Below are 25,379 nucleotides of genomic sequence, written 5' to 3' on the forward strand. Positions count from 1 at the left end.
TTCTTATAATATGACTGAAGATGCTACTGAAGATGCTGTGGAACTCCTTTGCAGATGCACAGTACAAATAACAAATTGAGTTGTCTTCTTTTCATTTGTGTTCTTGCATACGGTGATCTCTCAGTACTGTATATGTCTTGGTGATGTTTAAATTAATAATGCCCCCTAAACTGTGCATCTTATTAATGATGCCACCCTAAACTGTGCAAGAGAAGCAGCAAGAGTCGGACACGACTTAATGACTCTCTTGAAGTAAACTCCTCTGTTTTCCAGGGAATCACTCCAGTCCTGCCCCCAAAAGTGGAAGCCCTACAAAAAGGCCCAGCTTGGGCACAGATCAGAGTCAGGCTGGAGCACATTTCCTCATGTGCTGTATGATTGCTGGGAAATAGATCACCCCAGGCCACTCCACAAGTGGTCCAAATTGTGATCTATTTCCCTGTGTGATCACAGCCAAAGTTGCATTTGAAAAAGTTGTTATCTGTGGAATTTCTTCAGGGTCCATCACACCAAGGAACATTTTGGAGTATGACAGCAAATGGGGACCGAAACGCTATAAAGTATAAAATGGAGCAAAGTCACCATGTCATGTGCAGATATGGAGAAATACATCTGTTCAGTAGTAAGAGATATTAGTTTTATATTAACAGTGCTGCTTTTTGCTAGAGAATAACAATTACAGTGGTGCCTCGCTAGGCGATGATAATTCGTTCCACTGAAATCGCTGTTTAGCGAAATCATTGTCTAGCGAAAAGCATTTCCCCATTGGAATGCATTGAAACCTATTTAATGCGTTCCAATGGGGAAGAATCATCATTGTCTAGCGAAGATCGGCCATAGGAAAGCTGCTTTGCGAACCGCCGCTCAGCTGTTTAAATCGCTGTCTTGTGAAACTTAGGTCCTGAAAACACCTGTTTGCGAGCGTGGCAGGAGCTGTCAAAATCGTCATCTAGCGAAAATCGTTTTGCGAAGCAGGGACCAAACATTGTCCAGTGTCATGGGAACCACTGTTAAGCCAATGTCTAGTGAAAAAAACTGTCATGCAGGGTAACTGTCTAGCGAGGCACCACTGTAGAAGAAAAGGCTCAATATTTGATAGGGGTAAATGACTGTCGCCCCCTGTCGGATGCACCTTAGTAGGGCGAGGGGGATTGCTGAGAGCACTATGGTCAGGAGCCTGTGCACGGTTATCAGCCTGGACTCCTAGCAGGTCCACCCAAGGCAGAACGGCCCAAGCTAAGGCACCAGAGGAATATGTATCAATTCACTTCAAGAATTAGTGTTTATATCAGCAGAGGTTTTTGCTTCATAGAATCATAGAACTGAGGAGCTGGGAGGGATTCACAGCGTTGGCAGGAAATAGCAATGCCTCAAAATAACTATTGAGGGAGAGCGATAAAGAAAATGCCAAACAGGATTATTAAGAAGACAAAACAAATGACCACATATCAGTTATATAACTTGATTGTATACCATGAAGAAACTGAAATGGTTAAGGATTTTCTGTTTCTTGGTTTAATCATGACTCAAAATCGAGACTGCAGCCAAGAAATCAAAATATTCAGACTTAGAAGAGTAGCTAAGAAGGAAATAAAAAGGATTCTTAAATATTTCAGTGTGTTGCTGGAAACAAGTCTAAAATAATCCACATTATGTTATTCTCAATTGCTATCTATGGATGTGAAAACTGGACAGTGAAAAGTAAAAGAGCAATTCACTTGAAATGTGGTACCGGAGGAGAGTTGATGGGCTATCAGAAAGATAAACAAGTAGGTGCTTGTTGTTGTTGTTGTTTAGTCGTTAAGTCATGTCCGACCCTTTGTGACCCCATGGACCAGAGCACGCCAGGCCCTCCTCTCTTCCATTGTCTCCCGGAGTTTAGTCAAATTCAAGTTGGTAGCTTCAGTGACACTGTCCAACCATCTCGTCCTCTGTCGTCCCCTTCTCTGGTCCATGGGGTCACAAAGAGTCAGACACGACTTAAAGACTAAACAACAATAAAGGAGGTTCAGAATGCCATTGGGTGCAATCCTTGCATTCAAATGGCATACGATCCTCAAGCAACTTATGCGGCCTGCAACAGCCCCATTGTCAGTTTGCCAATATTGTGAAGTGGGGCCATTTCAGGATATTGGCAAATTAAATATGTCCTTAGCTTCATGGAGCAGAATTGGGGGGAAATTGTATTGTGTATTAGGACAGCACTGTATCATTTTTTAAAGAAAAATTGAAAACTTCCTCCCAGAACTGGGAGAGGACAAGGGAGATTTTTGTTTGCTTTCCTCTTAAAGGTCTAGCTTAGAACCCACCCACAGCCAGTGTTTCATTTGCCAATACAGTAGGACCCCCATATCCACTGGGGATTAGTTCCAAGCGGCAGATAATAGCAAACACTATAGAGAAAGAGTGGTGAAAGGGGGGGGGGAGAGAAAAAAGAATAAATATTTTAATATACATTGCCAGAACTGAACACTAGATGGCAACAGTGACCCTGCTATGTATTATTCATTAGCAATTACTCATAGCATGGTCTCTGGCTCCCTTTAGTGGCCAGTTCTGGTAATACACATGAAAATATATGTATTTTCTGGATTTCTTTTCTTTTAATATTTTCAGACCATGAATAAGTGAAACCACAGATACTGAACCCGCAGATATGGGGGTCCTATTGTACCCTGAGCCACTTAACAATATGGCAAATTCAAAGAGGAAGGCTCATTTTGGTTTGTTTCCAGTGATTGCCCATACTAGAAAGAAACCAAAACAGAGCAATCCTACCTGCACCAAAAAAGTAGATGACTCTAACAGGAGCCAGAAAGATGTGGGTAGGAATGCTCTTATGGGTGGACTGGTTCTTTCCAGCGAATACATTGTCTGTTCACCAGTTTTAGGAGCAAACCAGTCTGTTCCCACAGCAGACCAAACAGCAGGCTGAGTGTCTATGGAGTCACCCTCTCATTTAACTATAAGTGACTTCAATATATCTGTGAAGATTCTCAGACATCTAGGTGAGGTTATCTGGAAGTTGAGTTATGGCAACTGGACCTCTTCCCTATTAGGTTCAAACGTTAAGTAGCTTCTTCAGTCTGAAGAGAGTTGATAGGAAATACCTGATATATCCTCCATGTTGGTTTCACTTCCCCTGGTCTGAATAGGCTCATTAGAAGGACAAAGGACTGGGGGTGAATGAAAATCCCACTTCTGCAATCCTCCACCCATTGTCATGGGTCATTAAATGTCATTAACCGTGGTCTTTCTGGTATGTGTGGTTCTAATCTTCCTGGGAATGGATGAAAGGGCAGCATGATAAATAGGAGAAATATTTTATCTAAGGCCTTCACCCCTGTTGAGTGAGGGATTTTCTATAGGCACATGTATGGCCTCCCTGACCCCTCAAACAATCTATCAAAATGAGTATATATTGGTCATCAAATGCCCTTTGTCCTTCAAATGAAGGGACAGGGCGGATTGTGGTCCTGAGCCATTGCCCCTCCTATGCTGGGCCATTTTCCTGTTTAATGGCTGTTTAGTTTCTCCAATGTAGAGCTCTGAACACTCCTCTTTGCTTTGGACCACATACACTATATTGTTCCGGTTGTGTTTTGGTGTCCGATCTTTTGGGTGGATGAGTCTCTGCCTTAGTGTGTGTTTGTGTGTTGGAAGTGCACGGATATGTGGTGTTTACCAAAAATTCTTTTGAGCTTTTCAGACACACCCATTTTCGCTCACCACCAGTCCTTTGTCCTTCTAACGAGTCTATTCAGACCAGGGGGAAACCAACATGGGGGATATATCAGGGGTCTCCTACCAACTCTCCTCAGACCGAAGAAGCTACTTAGATGAGTAGTGAAACATTTCAAACTAATAAGGAAGAAGTCCAGTTGCCATGATTCAACCTCCAGATATGAGTGACTTCCTGTTTTACAGATACTGAGCTATCTAACAGTTAATGAAACTGTTAGCCTTTCCTACTTACTTTCTCCTTTTCGGTTCTGAAGGTGGATAATAGGCCTTCAGAATTCTGTAGTTTTATACCCCAGTGATACAAGCATTCCAGGCTGGGGGAAATAGATACTTTTGTCACAGACTCTCCCAGTCAATCATAGGCATCCTTCAGTTTTGAGAGACTATGGTAACGTGCTCTGTATGGAGAACTTGGAACAGTGTCTGGTGTTTTGATGCTGTATGCGAAGCTGGAGTATCCTCTCCAGGGCACGAAGCCTGGATAAAATAATATGGAGGATAGGCTGTTACCCAAGCAGCAGATCCCCTCTCTCCACGTCACTGAAATAGTCCAATGGAAAGGCAAGAGCCAATACAACTGGTTTCAGGGACATCGCAGGAGTTGACAGAATGACACGAACTGCCTCTGGGACTCCAGTTCCAGAGTAGCCTCTCCCAGTAGCCTCCTTATAAAAACCAGTACAAATGAGAAACTTGCCTTGGTGGGCTGTTGCTGTATCTTCACCCTCTTCAAAGCACTACCTTGTAAAACTCCATTTCTTCTTCTCCAGTTAAGTTCCCTGTTCCAACCTTTTTGAATTTGCCTAGGTCTTAGCACCAAACCAGTTCCTGATCACGGTCCCCTTGCTTGGCCTGTCTGGGTACAAAGAGGGCCAGAGACGACACTGGCGTTACTACACAGCCCATGGAGCAAAGCTCCTGTCTCCTGTCAGGGACCCGGAAGAGCTACAGCAGTGGCTGGAAGTAGAGCAGTTCTCCAAGAGCCTCCAGCAGTGGCATGAAACGGATGTGAACATTGAGGGCGACCTCGTGCCTGCCAAGATCCTTGCCGTCTTCCGAGAGCTGCTGGAGAAATCAATAGTTTCTTGCCATCTTGCAGGTGAGCTTATGGGAGGGAGGTTCAAAAGGCTTAAGTCTCTTTGGGCAGGTTGCTCCTTCCCACACTTAATCCATGGATACTCACAACCTCCCCATATTCTCCCCCCACCCTCCACATGACTGGCATTCTCCTGAGCACCCCACCCTCCGCCCAACACCACCAAATCTCCCCAATTGTGCTTCTGATTATAAACCACTGGCTGGCTAAGAAGTTACTGAGCAAGTGTTCAAATAATATGTCACACGTTTATCTAGGTACGTGGCATTTCTCTGTAAAAGAACACAAGGAGACACTTCATTCTCATGCTACAGGCATTTATCAGAAGGAAAGAAGAAGCAGGAAGAAATGTTGGTTTCAACACTGAAGTTAGAAAATGCTGCTAGGCTCCCACCATGGTGGAAAAACTCTTCTTGCTTAGCAGTTGTGAGCCGAGATAGGGGTGTTCGTATACGAATACCCCCGCACAGCTGGACATAATGTCCACTCATCTGTCTGCTGCCGCCGCCGGCTCCGCTCTCTTTTCCAATTGCTCCAGAGCTTGTGGTGGGCTATCCACTCGTCAGCCTGGCCAGACCCTCATTACATCCAGCTGTGCGGGGGTATTCATATTTGTATATGAATACCCCCATCTCTAGTTGTGAGTTGCATTTCCATGCCACTTTCTTGATACATGATATGAGAGTGCAGCCATCCCAAAGGCTCAGAGGGAGAACAGCAACTGGTGACTGGCCTCCGACTTACGACCATTTTGAGTTACGACCAGCTCTGGCCACAACATTTTGCTTCTACTTGTGACCAGAGCTTCCACTTACGAACAGAAAAAGGCAGGGGAAAAAGGCGGGAAATGCTAATTACTAACTGTAGGTGGCTACGAAGCTGCTTCTTTGTAGCTCTTTCGTACCAGCAGTTAGAGAGTGTGCGGCGGCGTCGGAGGCTTGGGACTGCCACCTCCTGCTTCTGAAATAATGTGGGTGTGTTTGCAGGGAGGCTTTGGGCTGCCTTGTAAGGTAAGGTGCTGTTTTCTGCTTTTTAAAAACTGTTCTGGGTGGTTTTGCAGCGTGGTTTTGAGCTGGGAGTGTTATATTTCTGTGCTGTGATGGGTCTTGGGGGGTTTATTTGCTTTTTGGTTCCACCCCCATTTCCAATGGGTCTTGGGTGTTTTTTTTTTGCTGCTTTTTGGAGTGTTTTTCCCCCCATTTCCGATGGGTCTTGGGGGGGTTGGTTGCTTTTTTGGTTTTTTTTCCCCATTTCCGATGGGTCCTGGGGGGGTTGTTTGGTTTTTTTTTTAACTTTTCTCTCCCATTTCCAATGGGTCTTGGGAAGTTTGGTTGCTTTTGGGTTCCCCCTCATTTCCGATGCGTCCTGCATGCTTCCCTTGCTTTTTCCTTTGCTTTCTTTGCATTTCCGACCTGCCCTCTTTGTTCTCTGTGCATTTCCAATGGGTCTTGCACACTTTATTGCTTTTCTTCCCCCCACCAGCCGTAAGGGATTAATCGCATTTCCAATGAGTCTTGCAGTGATTTTTTTGTGATTTTTTTTCTTCAGCCAGGATTGCATTTCAACATATTCCTATGGGAAATGGTGTTACGACCATTTTGAGTTATGGTTGTAAGTGGAGGCACCACTGTATATGAAATCATGCCTTTTTTTATTGTCACCCCTAGTCTCTGGAATAAAATCCTGACAGAGATATGCCAGGTTCCTTTCCTCCAGATTTGTAGTCAGACACTTAAACCACTGCGCTATCCAGAAGTTCAGTGGGATTATGAGTACAAAATTAATCTGTTAGAGTTTATCTACACACATGATTTAGCCTGATTTTCGATCAGGCTAAATAAGGTCAGTATATCATTTGGTACAATCCTGCCAATGTCAATTTGTCAATATCATGAACAGATTTAAGAAGAGAGCCATTTTAGGATAGTGGCAAACGTAACGCCCTCCATTCTCCTACCACTTCCAGGATAAAGTTGTCCGTTTGGCTTTTTTAAAAAAGTGATGCAGCACATATGCACTGCCCTAATACACTTTAAAAAAATCACTTCCTTGCCCCCTCCACAGAGCTGGGGAAGTTTTTTATTCAAGAACTGCCCCCCTGCAATTGGCAGGAAGGCTCGCTTTTGGTTTGTTTCCAGTTATCACATGCACTGGAAATGAACCAAAACAGAGCAAGCATACCACACCAAAAAAAGTAAAAGTGCCTGACAGGGGCCAGAAAGGTACAGATAGGATGGCTCTGAGGGCAGGTTGATTTGCTCCAGCAAAGATGTTGTCTGATCATTGTCTTTAGGAGTCCATCCCTGCAGTGGACCAAATACCAAGCTACGTATATGCCCATGTAGGCACACACACCCCTTGTTCCTTTTGGTGGTGAATTTAACAAGGAGCAGAAGAAATAAGGCAAAGACAGATTAAAGAAGGTAGAGGACAGAAACCATTGATCTCTCTGGGAAGGAGAGAGATCAGTGGTTGAGGAAAGAAAACACAAAGTGGAGGGCAGTCCTGCAGAAAGAGCTAGAGAACAAACCATACATTGCTGAGTGCAGAAAGAGTGCTTAGTACTGTGATTTTATGAGTGCAAAAAAAGAAAGGGGCTTAATAAGTTTAAAAAATGCTTTAAAAGACATGGAGGCATACTTAGAGCCATTTTCCCCAAAGGAAAAAAAGTACATGATTTCTAGAGAGGAAAGTTCTCTCTCTTCTTTTCTGAAGATGGGTGGGATGTCTGTGCGTGACACTGATGTAACCACATTCGATCTAGTGTGAATTCTGGGGATTCCAGCTCACAGACCAGCACCTACAGACATATTCAGACACTTAGATTTCACTCACCTGGAGCAGGGCCTATCTTGGAGCCTTCTTGGTTGTGATGGGCCTACTTCCTCTTGCAAATCTGCAAAAAAGGAAGCTGCCGCCATGCTTTCTGGGAGTTATAGCCTCGCTGCCTTGTAGGCTCTATAGATGGTACCTCCCAAAGAACTGCAACAGCCAGAAGACCTACAACACCCTAAAAACCAATCAGAATCTTGATAAAGAAGAAGTTACACAATCCACATTCAGTTCTACTGTGGTCTGTAGCAGCGACTCCAAAGGGACAATCACTGCTTGACTTGAAGCAAGATCAGGTAATTTCTGTGCTTTACATCCAAAGGGGATGTGGCCTAAAAGGAAGAATGTGCATTTAATAGAATTTTTTCCCTATTTTATATTCTATATTTTGTTATAATAAAATTTCTTAGCATTAGGAGATAAAATTCACTTTTATTTGTTTGAAGATTTGTTTCCTACCCAAACCCACAGAAACTTAATTAAGGATTGATTAAAATTTGTTAAATATTATATATACCGTACCACCAGTATGGTGCAGCACAGCAGTCCCCAACCGTTTTGGAACCATGGACCGGGGGGGGCGCTCCATGTGGGGGGGGCACCACCACGCTTGTGGGCAGGTGTGTCGCACTCGCAGGTGGGTGTGTCATGCTTGTGCACATGCACACAAGCGTGACATGCCCCCGCATGCATGCGAACACAACATGCCCCCTGCAAAGCGTGACATGCCCACCATACGTGCGGGAGGGGGCAGAGAGATGTCTCCACAGCCCAGTCCTGGGAAGCCCACAGACTGCCACCGGGTCGCAAACCCCTGGTGTAGCAGATAGAACAAATGACTAGGACTCAGGAGACCTGGGTTAAAAATCCCCACTTGGCCACAGAAATCTCACTTAGGAATGGCACAGGTTAAAAACCACTCCTTCATATCTTGCATATCTTGAAAATCCTATTAGGGTTGTCATAAATTGCTTGTGGCTTGGGTAAACATAACATAACATAACAGCGTAACAAGTATATTTAGTTTATTTAGGAATAAATAAATTATAAAATAAATTGAAATCAGCTGTGAGAACTATGTACACGCTTCCTTATTGTGATAGAAGCAGTAGCAAGTGCTTTTAAGTCTGTGATAAATGCAAACAGTTTAGAAGGGTATAGGATCCTACCCCTGCAACCCACCAGGGAGGGCACCTGCCCCTGGAAAGGTGGGGGAAAGGGGAGGAAAAAGCCATTTTAAAATGCTTGAGCCTTAATTGTTATATAAAGATTCACTTTATGAGAAAATTAGAAGCCTCGGTCTTCAGTTACCGCTGTCCAGAAAATAATTAAGACTTTAGACTCTTTGGCTAACAAGTAAAGCTTAAGGAACAATGGAAGAAAAACTGACAATTAATTGTGTCCATTTCAAATAATAATGATGATAGCTGCATGCTGTCAAGTCAATTCTGATATACGGTGGCCCTTTTCAGGGGGCACAATGGGACTGTGCAGCTTGATCAAGGCCACACAGGCTGGCCCTTTTCCTGGGAGACACAGTGGGGGATTGAACTCAATACCTAACTCACTGATCTATCCCCCCAGCCTTTCAAAAGCCTTTCCAAAAGATTTACACTTAGTCCTATTGAGGTAAGCAGCTGATTTAGGAGTTTCCTGAAAACCATTAACTTTTTTCTTTAACAATATTTATTGGAAGTACTGGGAGTCACACACACACACAAAAATTGCACAGAGGCATTACATGGCATTCAGGTTACAAATTGCCCACCCTTAATATAAAACTCCTCAAGGACTTGAGTTAAAGAGCATCTCATGGACACATGATTGGCTCCTGACATTCTCACCATGATATGTTAATTACATTCTCCAGTTTGTGACATTTGTAATTAATAGCCATTCTTTCATGTAGCTGTTCTCTTCTAAGCCACAGAATTGTCGGTGATCACCCTTAAGAGCTGCACAACTATAATGGACTCTGAAGGGTCTGGGCAGTGATTTCCTCCCCTTTTTTTTAGTCCCAGTGCCAGAGACAGTAGGAAAAAGCAGGCTAGCCCTTCCTTTGCGATTCTCAATATCTCTTGCTGTCTCTTCCTCAGACAGAGTCAGCATTTTAGAAGGCTTTGGCTCAGTGGTTCGCATTGCTTTTGAGACAACGGAGTTCCAGGTGGAGGTCGAGCTGGCGCCGACGATCGAAATCCCAACATGTTGGCCACGAAAAATCAAATGGCCCCGATGCTTCAAGCACTGGCCTTCCCAGGAAAAAGTACAGTACGTTAAGGTAACCACACTGAGACATACCCCAAAAAGTGTGGGAAACGTTTGGAGAGCATGCATGCATTCGGGGGGTGGGGGGGGGGACAGGATGAAATAGCCAGATTTAGACCATAAGGCTTTAGATTCTAGCAACCTCTATGTTCTGTCCTTCCCGCTATTTTACTCCGCCCATAAAAGAGGAAAGGTAGGAGGGTGGGTCTTACCACATTAGCAGTTGAGACTTGCAGCACATCTGCTATAAGCACAGATGAAAAACGCAAGTGAGCTCAAAATCCTACTCATTTAGTGGGAGACAGGAAATGTACACACCCCCTAAAAGGAGGGGCTCCATCTCCATCAGCCACTGATGCTACTAAGTTTGAGAAGATGATCACTCCCAGACTCCATCTGATTTATGGCTCTTAAGTTTAAGCTTTTCCTGTTTTAATTAGTGTTGTATCTCGTATTTCCCATTGAAGGTGCTCCCTGTTTTCATGTCTCCATCAGGGAGTTGTGTCTCGGTGCTCCATATATAGGGTACTTTTAATAGCACATAGCTGAGCATATGTTGTGCCTGGCTGTACATTTAAATCTGTGTCTCTAAATTAGTACTTATGCTTGATCATTTGAGTAAGGGTAATTAAATTAATGGCTTAAAACAATGACTATCAATGCTGTTGCGCATCAGTGTCTGTGTGGTTGAAGTGCTTGGCTAATCTCTGTATTCTTGTACCACGTGGGACCCTTCCTTGCCCACCTTTCCCCACTCTTCTTCCAGTCTTTCGGCTTTGATCTCTTGGCCTCTTCCAATTACCACTGGAACCTGAGCTTCTCACGAGCGGAGCGCATGTTGATGGAGGGACTTGATGAGGATGGCGGTTGCCGCATGAGGTGCTTCCGGGTTATGAGGCAGATGAAAGAGGATGTCTGGTGCGCAGGGAGCAAGCCAATCCTCACCTCCTTTCACCTGCAGGTGCGTGCGGCCAACTAACAGCAGTGAGATTAAAAGAGGAAAAGGAGAGAAAGCTGTCACTCTGTGAGACCTGTTTAGGATCAACAGGTACTAGAAGTGGGGGGAAAAAACAAGGGAGATGCCTTTCCTTTCACGTCTTTTTTCCTAAGAATCTTAAGGCAGGAGGTATGGTACATGTAACCTGCTCTGTCATAATGGCAGACAGTGGAGGAGGGGTTGCACCTCTGTACCCCCTCTGCCCCCTGAATAATCCTGTGAAATAATTAGACAAAGAGATACAGTGTTTAATTGCTCAAGGTGCTTAAACCCTGAATTTCTGCCATCTACATCCAGCAACTACATTTTGTCCACTACTACCACACATTAGCTCTCACTGATACATGAACAGGTTGTATACTTAAACATTTTATTTGTTCAGCTGTTTTGCAATGAGGGAACAGTTTTTTAAAAAGGATATAAAAATGAATGATGTGTAACCTTTTAGGTAAAATGTGAATGATGCCATCTGAGGACGTGGACTTGTCCATGAAAGGTCACATTAAATTATAGCAATTAGTATTTAAGGTGCCTTGCCGTCTTTGTCTTTTTTATTTTTATTTTCCTTCTGCTTGACATGCCATTAAGTGGAGCTCAGTTATCATAGCGCTAATGCCATTTGAGATTTGTTTTTGTTTTGTTTTGTTTTGTTTTGAAGAAACTGGGATTTAAGGAAGGTCAGGAGATGACTCCACTGAGCTCCTCCATAATCCAAATGGGCCTTCTCTACTTGTGACTTAAGTACCTCATGACTATAAGAGGCCCATTTGGGAAAAAAAAAAAGAACTTATCGATGAGTTGAGTCACCCAATCCCCATGGCTTCAATGGGCCTACTCTAGTGCAATTTACTGTGCTAAGCAAAGGATTTCAGCCAATGTGTAGACTTAACATTCTTATTCCACAGAAGCTTGCAAGTTTCAAGAAACCCTCTTTTGTTGGGAACTGGGTATTTTATTTTGGGGACATTTAGCATCTCAGATGGCTCCTAGTCTGGACCATCTTGCTCTTTCAGTGACGCCTTTGGTTTCACTAATGATGTCACTGAGCGAGTCTCAGAAGCTTGTTTCTAGTGAGACAGTTCAGGCCACCCCCCTTCAAAGCTACCGCGCTGGAATAACCTGAGGAAATAGGTTTGATACTTGATCAGAAAAGCACAAGAGATGCCTTCAGTGTGTGTGTGTGTGTGTGTCACATGCCTGATGGTGACATGGGTCAAGAAAGGAGCAGAAAGACTTTTTTGTTATTATCACCTGATATGGTCAGGGATTACTTCCTGAACACGCAGTGGACACCTTGAGCTAAATCCAAAGGGCAGTCCTAAAGAGAGTAGATGCTGTGAATAACTGAGACTTGCATAAATATTGAATAAACAAGTCCCATTTGTTCACTTATTTTACTTTTCTAGGGATCTAGCAACTGGATTCCTCTTCCCCATCCCCTGCCCTTGCTAATTAGTATGACCTTTTCGGCCAGTACTGTACTAGATTGGTCTGAATGGAGCATGCCCTATCTCTGGCATCTTGCAGTACAGTTAGCAACTGGCTTATTAAGTGCTCCAATGCAGAAAACCCTCAAATAATGATTAAACAGCATGAAAGGTAAAATGAAAGCAGAAGTGGTGTGTACCATTAATGCTTAGAGGCATGTAGTAATTTCTGTCACTCTATTATGCTCACAGCACTAAACCACCCGTTGGTGGCACAAATAGATTCACACGAGAAGGGGGCGGCGCAGCCTGCTAGATTCCCTCCCTTCCACACAAGGCATAAGAAGGGAGGCCTGTTTAGGCTTCCTAATTTGGTTTATTTGCAAATCTGGATGAGATTTAGGCATGAGCCCAAAGCATGCTAGGGCCATGTTGGGTCTGGAGGCTTTGGGGTGGGGGAAGGGTTCAAAACAAAGCCCAACAGTTTTGTACTGGTGGTAGGGCAGAGCCCTGCGCAAGAGCAATCTACTTCCGAAAATTGTGTTATTAAAAGTACCTGCCCACTATTTTTTAAGCAATTAGCCCCACCCCATGCAGGGTTTGTGTTTGTGTGTGTGTTTTGACTGGCCAGTTGGCAATCCTAACGTCTCCTGGACATACATAGCTTCAAATACAAATGCAGCAGGTGGAAGCAATGAGATGGAACATGTTATTGGTTGAGTTACAATATCCCCCATCCCAGTCAGCAAGCACAATATCATTAAAAACTTGCTTCTGTATAGCGTTGGTCCATAGGAAAGCTGTGACATATTACAATGATGTATTTCCTGCTGGGCTTAAAGCACTTCTTCTGCTGTCGAATCAAGCCTACTGTGCCGCAGTAATGATTTATTTATGTGTCTTCTGCAGATGGTACTTTTCTGGACCTGTGAGAAGTACCCTCGCTCCAAAGACTGGCGGTGTTTCCGCAAAGGTTTCCTACGGATGGTCAGGAAGTTGCACAAATGTGTGAGCCAGCACTTCCTGAAGCACTACTTCATCAAGAACACCAACCTGCTGAAGTATGCCAACACCAATGAGCTAGACATGGTGGCGAGCCGGCTGTCTATCTTCTTAGAGAACCCGGTGCTCCCCATGGACTGAGATGAATGATGGAGGAACAGGCTTCTTCTAAGCCATCCTTGGACCTGATCTTCAGTTTCCTTGTGCATGTGGTTATCCCTTCAGATGATGAGTAGTGAGCATAGCGGCAAACGGATAGAATATAGAAGCAAGCTCTTCCATGCTCTGATTTCCTTTTGCTAGTTTGCTTAAGTCTCAGCTCTTTAATGTGGAGCCAACCTATTGAAAACGTCCAAAAGCAGAGAAAGGACATGTGAACCCATTAGGATGAGTATTGGCATTGGTTGGCATTAGTAATATGTAAGCTTTCTGGTTGAAATTGCAAAGCATAGATCTTAGCTACAGCTAAGCAAGCAAAAGTAACTCTGCTGCTCTGTGGCTTAGCCTGTTTCTTCCCTTTGGGGAAATGGGGTTAACAAGGAAAACTGGAAACATCTTGAGGACCATCTGATTTGTGGACTCACGTGGAGGTTTTTCAAAAGTGGTGGACCAGCTTGTAAATAAATCTTATAATTTTTTTTTACCTGTTAAATGTTCCAGTTGCTACAACTTGTGGCTTTTCCTCCCTTCTTCTGCTTCTGACAATGCAGCTCTGGTCTGTGGCATCTCTTTTTCTGGGTGTGGTTATTTCTACCACTGTCTGTGGTTATTTCTCATACCTGATCGCATGCACAAGATATGTATGTATAGCACATTGAAGCAGGTACGTAAAACATAAGAGTACTACATGCCCCTGCCTCCATGGTAAATCTGATCATTCCAAAGGCCTGCAGAGTTTAAACCTTCTGGGGAATCAGGGACGTGTACTGCTCATTCACATTTGTATTCATCGATGGAATCTTGTGGAAAATATTCAGTACCTGTATTTGAAAAATGCAATAAAAGATTGTGTTAGTTGGAAACCTGACCTGGAAATAGTGCATGTAAATGCCTGCTTCCTATGCTTGCTCAGGTTCCCCCTGCTTCTGTCATATTAACCAGCTTCCTCCTTCTCTAGGTCTTGTAGTAGAGCTCAAAAGTAATTCTTGTTAGCAAGGAATCAGGCAAGTGGCTTATTTTTCTCGACTGGATTGAGTTTTTGGTCTTCGGCGTCTGTCCTCTGCCAAATGCTCTTCCTACTCCCTGGAGGCTCTTCTAATCGTTCACAATAGCAATGGGTTTTCAAACGTAGTTTTGGAAAAGAGGAAGAATGGAACTGAAATAAAAATACTATAATTCCTTGTACGTGTGTTCTGTGCCATGAAGTTGGTACCGACTTAGAGTGATCCTAATAGGGCTTTTGAGAAAAGTGAAATATTTAAGGAGTGATTTTACCAGTTTCACTCCCCTAGTGAGCTTCCATGGCTGAGTGGGGATTTGAACCCTGCTCTCTAGAGTCCTAGTCCATCACTCTGTCCACTATACCACAACGGGAACAAAAACATATTTGGACCAAAACCACATTTTATCTATAATTCCTTACAAGGATTTTTAAAAAATGAAAGGTTTTTTTCCCCATGGAGCTAAACATGTGGCCAACTTATGGCATATTTAAATGGTGGTTGTAGCCACATTTTTAAAACTGTAAGACAGTAAATGGGTTGGGTTTTCCCTTTCTCCTCACAGCCATTCCACCAGGGCACGTACATTATGGATCTTGTCTCACAAATCTAGTCAGAGTTGGGGAACCTGTAGCTCTCCAGATGTCCGTGGACTCCGACCCTTATCAACTTCTCAGTCAATGAGCCCATTCATAAATCATGATGGGCATTTCAGTGAAAAAGCACCTTTTTTCAATCCTAGTCACACTGCAAAATGAAACAACAACAACAAAAAACCCTGGGATTTGACCTGTGTTAAGCCTGTTTTGAAACAATATTTAATTTGCCATTCACACAATGAATTCCAAAGGGCAGATTTATATTTTAAGTAGAGATAGGGGTATTTGTATATGAATATTCCCGCACAGGTGGCATTAACAAGGGTCCAGCCCCATAGGGCCAGACGCTCCACTCACAGAGGATGTGGACAGTGCAATTCTACGAATGGCGCCACAGCACTTGTCACTCCTGGCAGGAGTGGCGAGAGAATCGCACCCTGCGAAGCCATTCGTAGAATTGCACCGTCCGCATCCACGGTGGATCGGTGAGTGGACGTCTGGCCCCATGGGGCTGGACCTTTGTTAACGCCACCTGTGCGGGGATATTCATATTTATATACAAATACGAATGTCCCCGTCTCTAATTTTAAGTTACGCTGCCCTTTGGAATTCATTGTGTGAGTTCAGCAAATTATTTAGACTCACCACCAGAGGGCCATTTATTTTAGCTTGCTGTTTTGTACTTCAGCTCAGTCCTGTGCGAATTTCCCTCTGTCTTGAACCGTAGTACACTCTGCAGCAGTCGTATCCCACTGCAGAAAGGTGTATCACACCCACCCAAATCCTGCTCCCTGTGCAGCCAGTTAAGGGGGGTGGGCCCCTGTACCAGTTTGGAAAAGAACAGACTGTTTGTCCAAGCTATTCTAGGTGTGGAGTTGTGGCACAGAGGTTAAAGGAATGAATGAATGAATGAATGAATGAATGAATGAATGAATGAATGAATGAATGAATAGCAAATAACAAAATGCAAAGAATCATTTCAGTGGATATTTCAGAGGATAGACAAAAGTGTTCCAGTGTGCTTTAAAATTTGAGCAGTCCCCAGAGCAACTGCTTCAAGTTGCCTCTTTGGCTCACAGTTGACTTGGGGAAAAGGTCAGTGCCACTTTAATTGATTCAATAGTCCTTGCTCCTCCCTGGCAGTGCCCCGGAAACATTAACCCTCACTGCACTAATGCACCCAACACAGATTTCCTGAAGCTGCAACCCTGAAACAATTTACTAGAGAATCATGAAGCAGGCAGTGCAGTGCTTGGTTTTTGTGTTTCTCTGGAACAGATGCACTCAGTCAATTGCAGTTGAGGAAGTGTTAAACCCTTTCTACCACATCTTTTTCCCCTCCCAAATTTAGCAGTATTGCTGCTCCGGAGCTGCTACACACATTCTCTCTCTCTCTCTCTCATACTGTGGAGCAAATCCTGGCCAGCCCACCAATCCAGTCACCTCCTGGGGCCCGGTTTTTTCATTCTTGCAGATTATATCACAGCATTATAGAGTGGTGCCTCGCTAGACTATGATAATCCATTCCACTGAAGATTGGCCATAGGAAAGCCGCTTTGCTGTTTAAATTGCTGTCTTGCAAACCTTAGATCCCGAAAACACCTGTTTTGCGAGCGCGGAGGGAGCTGTCAAAATTGTCGTCTAGCAAAAATCGGTTTGCGAAGCAGGGACCAAACATTGTCCAGTGAAATTCCCCCATAGGAATCACTTTTTTGCGAATCGCTATAGCAATCGCAAAAAGTCAATATCTAGCAAAAACCTGTCATGCGGGGTAGATGTCTAGCGGGGCACCACTGTATATACACAAACTATTGTCAGTCAAGAGCCCAGGTTCATTTAGGAATGGTATGGGATTACTGTAATTAAAAATGCCCACAGGCCCTCCCCAGGAACACAGAGCAGGAGTATTGGTATGAACGGTACTATGGTTAATCCAGGCTTGGTTTCTGACAGGAAAGGTGCTTCTAAATCTTCATCATGGCAAGCATCCCCCGCCTGTCTCCGAACCTTTCAAGTGAAGCAGCACAGTTATCAGCCTCTTCCACGTGTGAGAAAAAGAGGCAAGCCACTTTAGCCTTTTGGCTTGGGATGCTCAACCACCCAAAGAACAGCCTGAAATTAGAGTATGAAGCACTTCCTTACAAAACAGGGCTGGAGCCCAACAAGCTGGCGGCCGAGCTCCTGCAGATGGGATGGCGCCTGCATCCTCTTCATCTAGGGTGGCTGGATGACTTTCGTCTTAAAGGCCAGCCCTTTTCTGGGCAAGGCAAAAGGCAAAAGTGGAATTTGACATAATAGAGGCATGATCTTAGAAGCCTTCTGGTAAGGAGTTCTAGGTGCAACATCTAGATATATCCCTTTATTCTGACCTCAACATACTTATCTTATGTTTAGAGCAGTTCAGACTGGCAATCGGGGACCAATCCTCTTTTACTTTCACTATCTTTCAAACTGGAATAGGCTTCACCGAAAGAGGGGAAATATCTGGAGCCCTGCTGATCCGTACAGTGCTGTTATCCCTCAATTCTACCACCTGGTGGTAGAATTTCTCCATTCTTGAGGCATTGTGAGCTCTGGAGATACACTGAAGCACTCTCCGTGCTCCTGTGAGAGACTAGGAAGTCTTGCAGAACCTTGAAGACTAAAGGTACAACTAGGAGGCCAATTGGATTGGCCCAAAGAGGGTTGGTCTGAGGTAGGGTGTCACATGTAGGGCGCCCTTTGCACCCATGTGCAAGAATCGAATGGTTTCAGGGCAGGAAACAACACCACACCTCAGGTGATCCTATTAACCCCCTCCGTCCTTTGAAGTAGGGGTCCCCAACCTTTTTCACCCCACAGACCAGTTTGGGAAGGGGGGGCACCCCCCCCAAGCTCGTGGGCATGTGTGAACAATTGAGTGCGAATGAGTATGAGTGTGTGTACACACCCAAACGGTGGTGTGGCGATTATGCACGCTCGCTCACTCGTGCGCATGCACAAATGATGGTGCAACGTTCACACAGGCGTGTACAGCATGCACAAATCAGCTGTGCGGGGTGAGTGTGTGCACGGGGGTGGCAGGAAGTCTGTCTCCATGGCCCAGTTTGACTCAGGCCACGGACCAGCAGCAGGCCAGGACTGGGGGTTGGGGACATTTGCCTATGGATAGAGGGTTCTACTTTATGTCACAAAGATATGAGCCTTGGAGGCATCCAGTTTTCCAAAAGTTCATAGCAAATGTAACATAACTATCATTGTGGCATAGTGAATTCTGCTGCTAAAGAATCTGCAAAACAGGAGTGCTGAGTGCATTGTCATAGTTTCTAAAATGAGGCAGGGTATTTTTTTAAAGAAATTCCACCATTGTGTAGCTCAGTTTCTATTGATTTTATTCTGTAGATTAGTCATCGCTCCCAGATGCACTCCCTGGCTGATTCCCTTCAATACTTACAGCCTGGTCTCAGTTAAGTCCTCAACTGAACCACCACAACAATACATAGCATGGTCTCTGGCTCCCTGTAGTGGCCAGTTCAGGTAAATACATTGTGAATATACTTATTTCTAGGGGTTTTTCCCCCTTTCAATCGTTTTCAAAATTTCAGACCACAGATAAGTGAAAACATGGATGTATTCACGAAGGCATGGAAACTCATCCAGCAGATACTGGGATCCTACTATATGCCCAGCCTGAGAGAAATGAATGTCTATCCAACTGTCTGCAGTACTTTTGCAGTAATGTGTTCACTACTGAAAAGGAGTCAGAAAGGAGGTACTTTCTATTTAAATACATTTTAATTGAAATTCTATTGGCACTTGCAGCCAGTCAATAAGGGAAAGATTGCCTGAAGAAGGTCTTTGCCTGAATATGAAAGGATGGCAAAGATGGGGCAAGTCTGGCTTCCAGTGGGAGGGAGTTCCAAAGGCTGGGGGCATTTTGAAACACAGCTGCATGTTTAATAGTGCAGGGATGGTGTTAAAATACTGGTGTGTGTTTCTTTTTAAAATTGGCTCCTTATGATATCTTTTTCATGGCAAGGACAAAAAAATGTGCAAAAAGAGGCAGAGAGAGAGAGAGAGAGAGAGACCCCCAAAAGGGTCAAAGGCTGCATTGTGTTACTGTGCCCATCCTTATTCAATTATTACTTTCATTTTTTTCTCCAAGCTCAGAGCTTAGGAAGGTTCCTTTTTTGTGCAGATGCTGGAAGATAGCTTTTTGGAGCGCCAGCCTAGAATCCTGTCAGAAGGTCAACATGGGTAGATTTAACAATCAGAGGGATTGGTGACAGGTGATACATTTATAGGCCACTCATAAAACTATATATTTAAAAATCATATGAAATGCAAGCTTCTGTGGGTAAATCACATGGTAAGAGGGATTGTTGACATCATCTTCAGGACAGCCAATCCCGAGGGTGCTGCTGCCTTGGGAACCCAACCCCTTTCTTTGTCACCTCACAGGGGCCCCACCTCGCTGCTGGCAGATAAAAGGGGCTTGCTGGGCAGGGCAGGAGACCAGAAGGGAGGCGAGTGGCCAGAGGGCAGCCCGGCAGAGAGGGTGGTGGTAGCGGCTGCAGGGGACCCAGCCCTTCTGGCAAGTTCCAAACTTGTTAAGTGGGCTTGTGAGTTAACAGTTCGAGGCTGGCAGAGATCTGTGGCTTGAAGCTGGCTGACGTCAACGATGGACCGGGGGGGGGGAACTGGTGGACGTTGGCAGACAGAAGCTGGTGGCATCTGCTCGTCCACTGGTGGCAGTGGATGAGCTCGCCCCTTAGTTGTTGTTTTTCTCTCTCTTTCTCTTGTAGAACCAGAAACTTCCTCTTCTCCAGGGTGAGGCGAGGGACCAGAAGGCAGGCGTCCTGCTGGAGCTGAGCTGGGCTGTCTCCACTGAGGATACCCGTTGAGCCTCAAAAACCAATAGAAGTATTTTTCTTTAATGGTTTTGAAGTGTTGTCTTGTTTGTCAGGGGCTTTCATGGGAGCATCTTCCCCATCCCCTCATTATATCTGGGGCCCAATGCTGTTGGGGATGGGTCTCTGTGAGGTCATGGTGTGGGGCCTTGTGTTGTCACAAGAGGGGGGGAGCCTCTTCAACAGTGGGGACGTAATGTGTCTGCAGGCGTGAAGGAGTGGGAGAGGCACCATTGGTCCCCTATATGACTCCCTAAATATATTATGTGCCCAACACATGCAGGAAGCCAGGGAGCCCTGGTGCCATTCAGAGAGGGTTGGAGTTGTGTACCCAAACATGATGAGCACCCCTTAACAATAAACGAGACTCTTTCCTTCCCTTCCACCACTACTTCTGACATTTGTCTGCCTGGCCTGGAGATTCAGGGAAGCACAGCCAATTCTTGGCACTGCAGCTCATTATCTGAGACCTGGTAAGCCTCATCTTCATCATCAACACCATGAGCACTCCATAGACAGCTCCCTGCAGAGTACAAGTGGGGAGAAAACATGCCACTTCTAAGAAGTTCACAGTCCAAACTCCCACACCAGTACCACAACTGAGGAAATGGAGATCGGCAATAATTTGGAGATGATCATACATTAAAATTGATGTGGATCCATGCCTTGGATAGACTGTAAAAATCCACTGGTACTGCAAAATTTGCTGCCTGAGGAAAGTGGCTGCCTCTGAGCACCTCGTGGTTCAGGTGTCTATGAATGCAGCAAATGTAACGCAACTATCATTGTGGCATGGTGAATTCTGCTGATAAAGAATCTGCAAAGCAGGAGGGTTAAACATTTCAGGTCCACCTGAAATGCTGTCATGATTCTTTCTTTCCTCTTCTAGAATGCCCAACAATTCTCCATTCTCTTCTGTTTCTTTTCTCTCCCACCCCATTTTTTCCCTTGCAGGTCTATTCTGGGGCTAATTCAGACTTTCACTCTTCTCCCACAATGCTAGGCATTTTCTCTCTTTCAACGTTTTGAAGAGTTCTGTTGTAGTCATGTCCAGGATGATGGCTTCTACTCCCCTGAGGATGATCAGGGGACTGGAAATGAAGCCCTGTGAGGAAATACTGAAGAAGCTGAACATGTTTAGCCTTGAGAAAAGGGGAGAGAGGTGAGATGTGATAGAACTTTTCCTTCATAGGCATCCTTCATTCTCAAGAGACTATGGTAACGTGCTCTGTATGGAGGACTTGGAACAGCGTCTAGTGTTTTGACGCTGTACACGAAGCTGGAGTGTCCTCTCCAGGGCACGAAACCTGGGTAAAATAATATGGAGGATAGGCTGTTACCCAAGCAACAAATCCCCCCTCTCTGCGTCACTGATATAGTCCAATGGAAAGGCAAGAGCCAATACAACTGGTTTCAGTGACGTTGCAGGAGTTGATTGATTGATTGATTTATACCCCGCCCATCTAGTCAATCGACTATTCTGAGTGGCTGAATAGACAGAATGACATGAACTGCCTCCGGGACTCTGGCTCCGGATTTTGCCTTGAGGTTAACTCCTGAAGCCTTTTTCATAAGTGGATATAGCCACAAAGCAGTGGAGGTTTGAAATCGGAATTTTCCTTCTCCTAGATGGGCTGCCTTCCAGGGCTGACTGAGTCCCACCTACCTGGCCTGTTCCCTCATGGCATGGACGGCGATGGCAGCGCCTCAGTGGGGGTTTGAAATCGGAATTTTCCTTCTCCTAGATGGGCTGACTTCCAGGCTTTGGACCCAAGAGTCCAAAGAATTTTAAAAACGATGGTTCCAAAACAAAGACAAGTGTTTTCTGTATACTTGTGTCCAATTTGCTACCAGTAAAGAAAACAAGGCAAGCTTCCCGTGTTTGGCCTGCCGGGTAACAATACATTGACCAAACATTGGCATTCCACTTTGTGATGCAGTTCATCACCTTTATAAATATCTGGTCCAGCAGAGACTTTTTGCCCCTCTCTGAGGTAGAGCCATGTTGTCCTCAAGAGACAAGAATCTGAAAAACAGCAGAGGCTCGCTGTCAGCATAACCAAAAAAGAGAGAGGAAAAGACCCCAGAAGACATTTCCCCAAGCAAGAGATCCAGGGTGGGAAAGTTCATTCTAACTTGCTGCTTATGCTGCATTTGTGTCTCTCCACCGAAATCACCAGCAGGGCTGGCAATTGATAACAACTCCAAAGAGAGAAAAGAGTCAGAGGCATAACACCATTACCAGGTGAAGTATTCTAACAGTTTGGGGTCTGAAATAGGTGGCAGGGAAGGCCAGGGTGTCCTCTGGAGGTGGATGCAGCTTTCTGGGGGGGGGGTTAGACCGGGCCTACCAGGGAAGACCAAAGACCTTTCGTCAGATAAAACAACTGGGGTCAGGAACCCAAGGGTTTTATACTTCATCTGTTGCAGCTGCGTCTATAGCCCGCCAAGGGAATCACCAGGGAACAAGAACGGTGAACGATCCGGAGCCGCCCCGCCTCTCCTTCCTCCTCCTGCACCGACAAAGAAGTTCCCTGACTGCCCGCAATATTTTTCTCTGGGCTTGAGGTGGGGCTGCGATTCCCAGAGTCCTTTGAGGCAGCTCAAATGATACCAACATCAGGTAAAGTATTCTGTTTGAGGACTGAAATAGGTGGCAGGGAAGGCCATGGAGTCCTCTGGAGGCGGAGGCGGCTTTCCCAGGGGGTTAGACAGGGCCTACCAGGAGTTCCGTTGGCAAGTAGATTCAAATTTTTTTTGCCTGAGCTGTTCGTTTCTTGGAGAACTTTTCAAATACTTGAAAATCAGTCATGCAGAGGAGAGGCATGATCTGTTCTTGATCATCCCAGAGTGCAGGACACGTTATCATAGGCTCAAACTACAGGAAGCTGGATTTAGGCTGAATATAAAGAAAAACCTCTAAACTGTTAGACCAGTACAACAATGGAACCAATTACCTTGACAGGTGGTGAGTGCTCCCATTTTGGAGGCATTCAAGAGAAAATTGGACAACTGTGTGTCAGATCTGTTTTGATTTGGATTACATCATTGAGCAGGGGGTTGGACTCCATGGCCTTCCAACTCAATTATTTTATGATTCTATGAATTTCACAATTACGTGCATCATCTTTCAAGGTGATTTTTCGTTAATGTTTTGCTCCAGAGGTGTTCACTCTGAATGTGCCTATATTATTATTATTATTATGGGAGGCTTTGGGAATTTCAGCTCCTTCTAGTGTATTCTATTTGCATGAGTAGGTGTGTGAGTTCAGCTGGCTGTGAGCGGATATCAGCATTTCGGTAAGGAAGCAATTTGTATGGGTATGCATAACACACTATAGAAGTAAAGTTTCTGATTCAGAAAGCACAGTAGGACCCCCATATCTGCAGGGGAATGATTACACGCCCCCCTTGCAGATGCTGAAAACTCTGGATAATCGTGAACACTATACCTAGCATGGTTAAAAAATAAAATAAAATCCAAGTATATGTATTTTCACCTGCATCACTAGAACCGGTCAACTGAGGGACCCAGAGACCATGCTATACACTCTTCAACAACAATGATTGTGAATGACTTCCATCAAGGTCCGGTCCGATGGTCAAGCAGTCCCCAAACAATAGCATCCCAAAACAACAGTTGCTTCCTGCACTGATTTCGCACAGGAGCCACACCTATTTGGATCATAAAACCAATCCCCTATGGTACGGGTCCCCAACTTATTTCACCCCACGGACTGGCTGGGGAAGGCGGGGCACGCCCCCAAGATCGTGGGCATGTGTGAACAATAGAGTGCGAATGAGCGAACGATGGCGCAGCGCTTATGCACGTTTGCTCACTTGTGCGCATGTGCAAACAGCGGCGTGGCACTCACACGGGCGCATGCAGCATGTGCAAATCAGATGTGTGGGGCAAGTGCGTGCACGGGTGTGGTGAGAAGTCTGTTTCCGCAGCCCGGTTTGGCTCAGGCCACTGACTAGCACTGGGGGTTGGGGAACTCTGCTTTAAAGGAAAAGTTGGGAGATATCCCTCTTTGCCTTCACCTCATCCTCCACAAGGAGAATGGGAGGCTTCAGTTTTTTTAAAAAAATATTCTAGGGAGCATAACTAGCGGCTAAGCCAAATGACAGCAAGCTATCAGTTTTAGTTCCGTCTCAGCAATCTCACATGCCAAAACCAAACTGAAACAGAGTAATCCTACATGCACTGAAAAAAACAGTAGCCTGTGGTAGGGACCCAAAAAGGTGTCGATAGGCGTGGATATAGGATAGACTGGTTCAAAATTGCTTCTAAGTCATGTGATCACTGGAAAGAGGAGTGAACCAGCCCATTCCCAAACCACAGGACAAAGTACTGTCCAATTAGAATGTATTTTTCATAAGCTTTTGTGTGCCCAAGAACATTTCTTTCATATGTTAGTCTTAAAGATGCCACAAGACTACTAGTTTCCCTTGTGCTATAACTAACTAGCATGTCTAGTTTACGGATACGAAACTATAACTTTACATTCCCCACTCCACCCCCAAGTATACAGTTTTAAAGAGAAGGAGCCCTCGGAAATATTCTTCCCAAGCCTGGTGCTCTCCAGGGGGATAAAATCATCATCCTTCTCAAGTGGCATGGTGGGTGCTAGGCTGAAGAAGACGGCCCTCAAATGATGCCTGCAAGTGGATCTTCAACAGCACCTCGGGAGTAACCAGGGTTTGTTGATGGTTACCAGGATAAGGCAAGGACAGCTTTGGCCAAGTCAGGAAGGGGCTAAATTCCAGAACTGAAACAGTGTCAAAACCATAATTTATCACAGGTTGCAAGGAAAAAGCTGTTTGGTTGAACCACTGGAAGGAAGGAAGGAAGGAAGGAAGGAAGGAAGGAAGGAAGGAAGGAAGGAAGGAAGGAAGGAAGGAAGGAAGGAAGGAAGGAAGGAAGGAAGGAAGGAAGGAAGGAAGGAAGGAAGGACTGTTGGTATATATAATTGTACAACTGTGTGTGTGTGTGTGTGTGCCGTATGTGTGTGTGTGCGCGCGCGTGCGTGCATGGGAAGGACTAGAATTTCCTATTTGCATAGTGAAGCATTCAAACCAATCAGAATGTGTCTGGCATCAGCCAGACAGATAAAGCAGGTGTCAATGGTCTCTCAGATAGCGACAAACACATGATAGGGACAAATACGTGACTGATGTTAGCTGATAGGGCTAAATACATCAGATAAGGCTGACAGGATTTGATAGAGCCAGACAGGGTTAAATGTTCAATGGTGTTAGGATGTGAGAGTTACTTGCTTATTAGAAAAACTATGTCTGTCAAGTTTTAACGATGATATACTAATATAACTAAGCCACGTGCAAGTACATGTATAACAAGTAGCAA

General features: G+C 44.8%; 1 protein-coding gene across 2 annotated transcripts in view; it reads left to right on the plus strand.

The window, feature by feature from the left end:
• Nucleotides 1-14,385, plus strand: part of MAB21L3 (mab-21 like 3) — a 29,702-nt gene extending 15,317 nt beyond the window's left edge. For both annotated transcript variants that reach the window (XM_020789570.3, XM_078386723.1), the window contains 4 exons: nucleotides 4,552-4,843; nucleotides 9,769-9,950; nucleotides 10,704-10,898; nucleotides 13,271-14,385. In XM_020789570.3, coding sequence (XP_020645229.3) covers nucleotides 4,552-4,843; nucleotides 9,769-9,950; nucleotides 10,704-10,898; nucleotides 13,271-13,504 — 903 coding nt within the window. In that variant the 3' untranslated portion in view covers nucleotides 13,505-14,385. The remainder of the gene's footprint in view (nucleotides 1-4,551; nucleotides 4,844-9,768; nucleotides 9,951-10,703; nucleotides 10,899-13,270) is intronic.
• Nucleotides 14,386-25,379: the final 10,994 nt, after the last annotated feature.

The sequence above is a fragment of the Pogona vitticeps genome, chromosome 2 (genome assembly GCF_051106095.1).
Source record: "Pogona vitticeps strain Pit_001003342236 chromosome 2, PviZW2.1, whole genome shotgun sequence".
Classification (NCBI taxonomy): domain Eukaryota; kingdom Metazoa; phylum Chordata; class Lepidosauria; order Squamata; family Agamidae; genus Pogona; species Pogona vitticeps.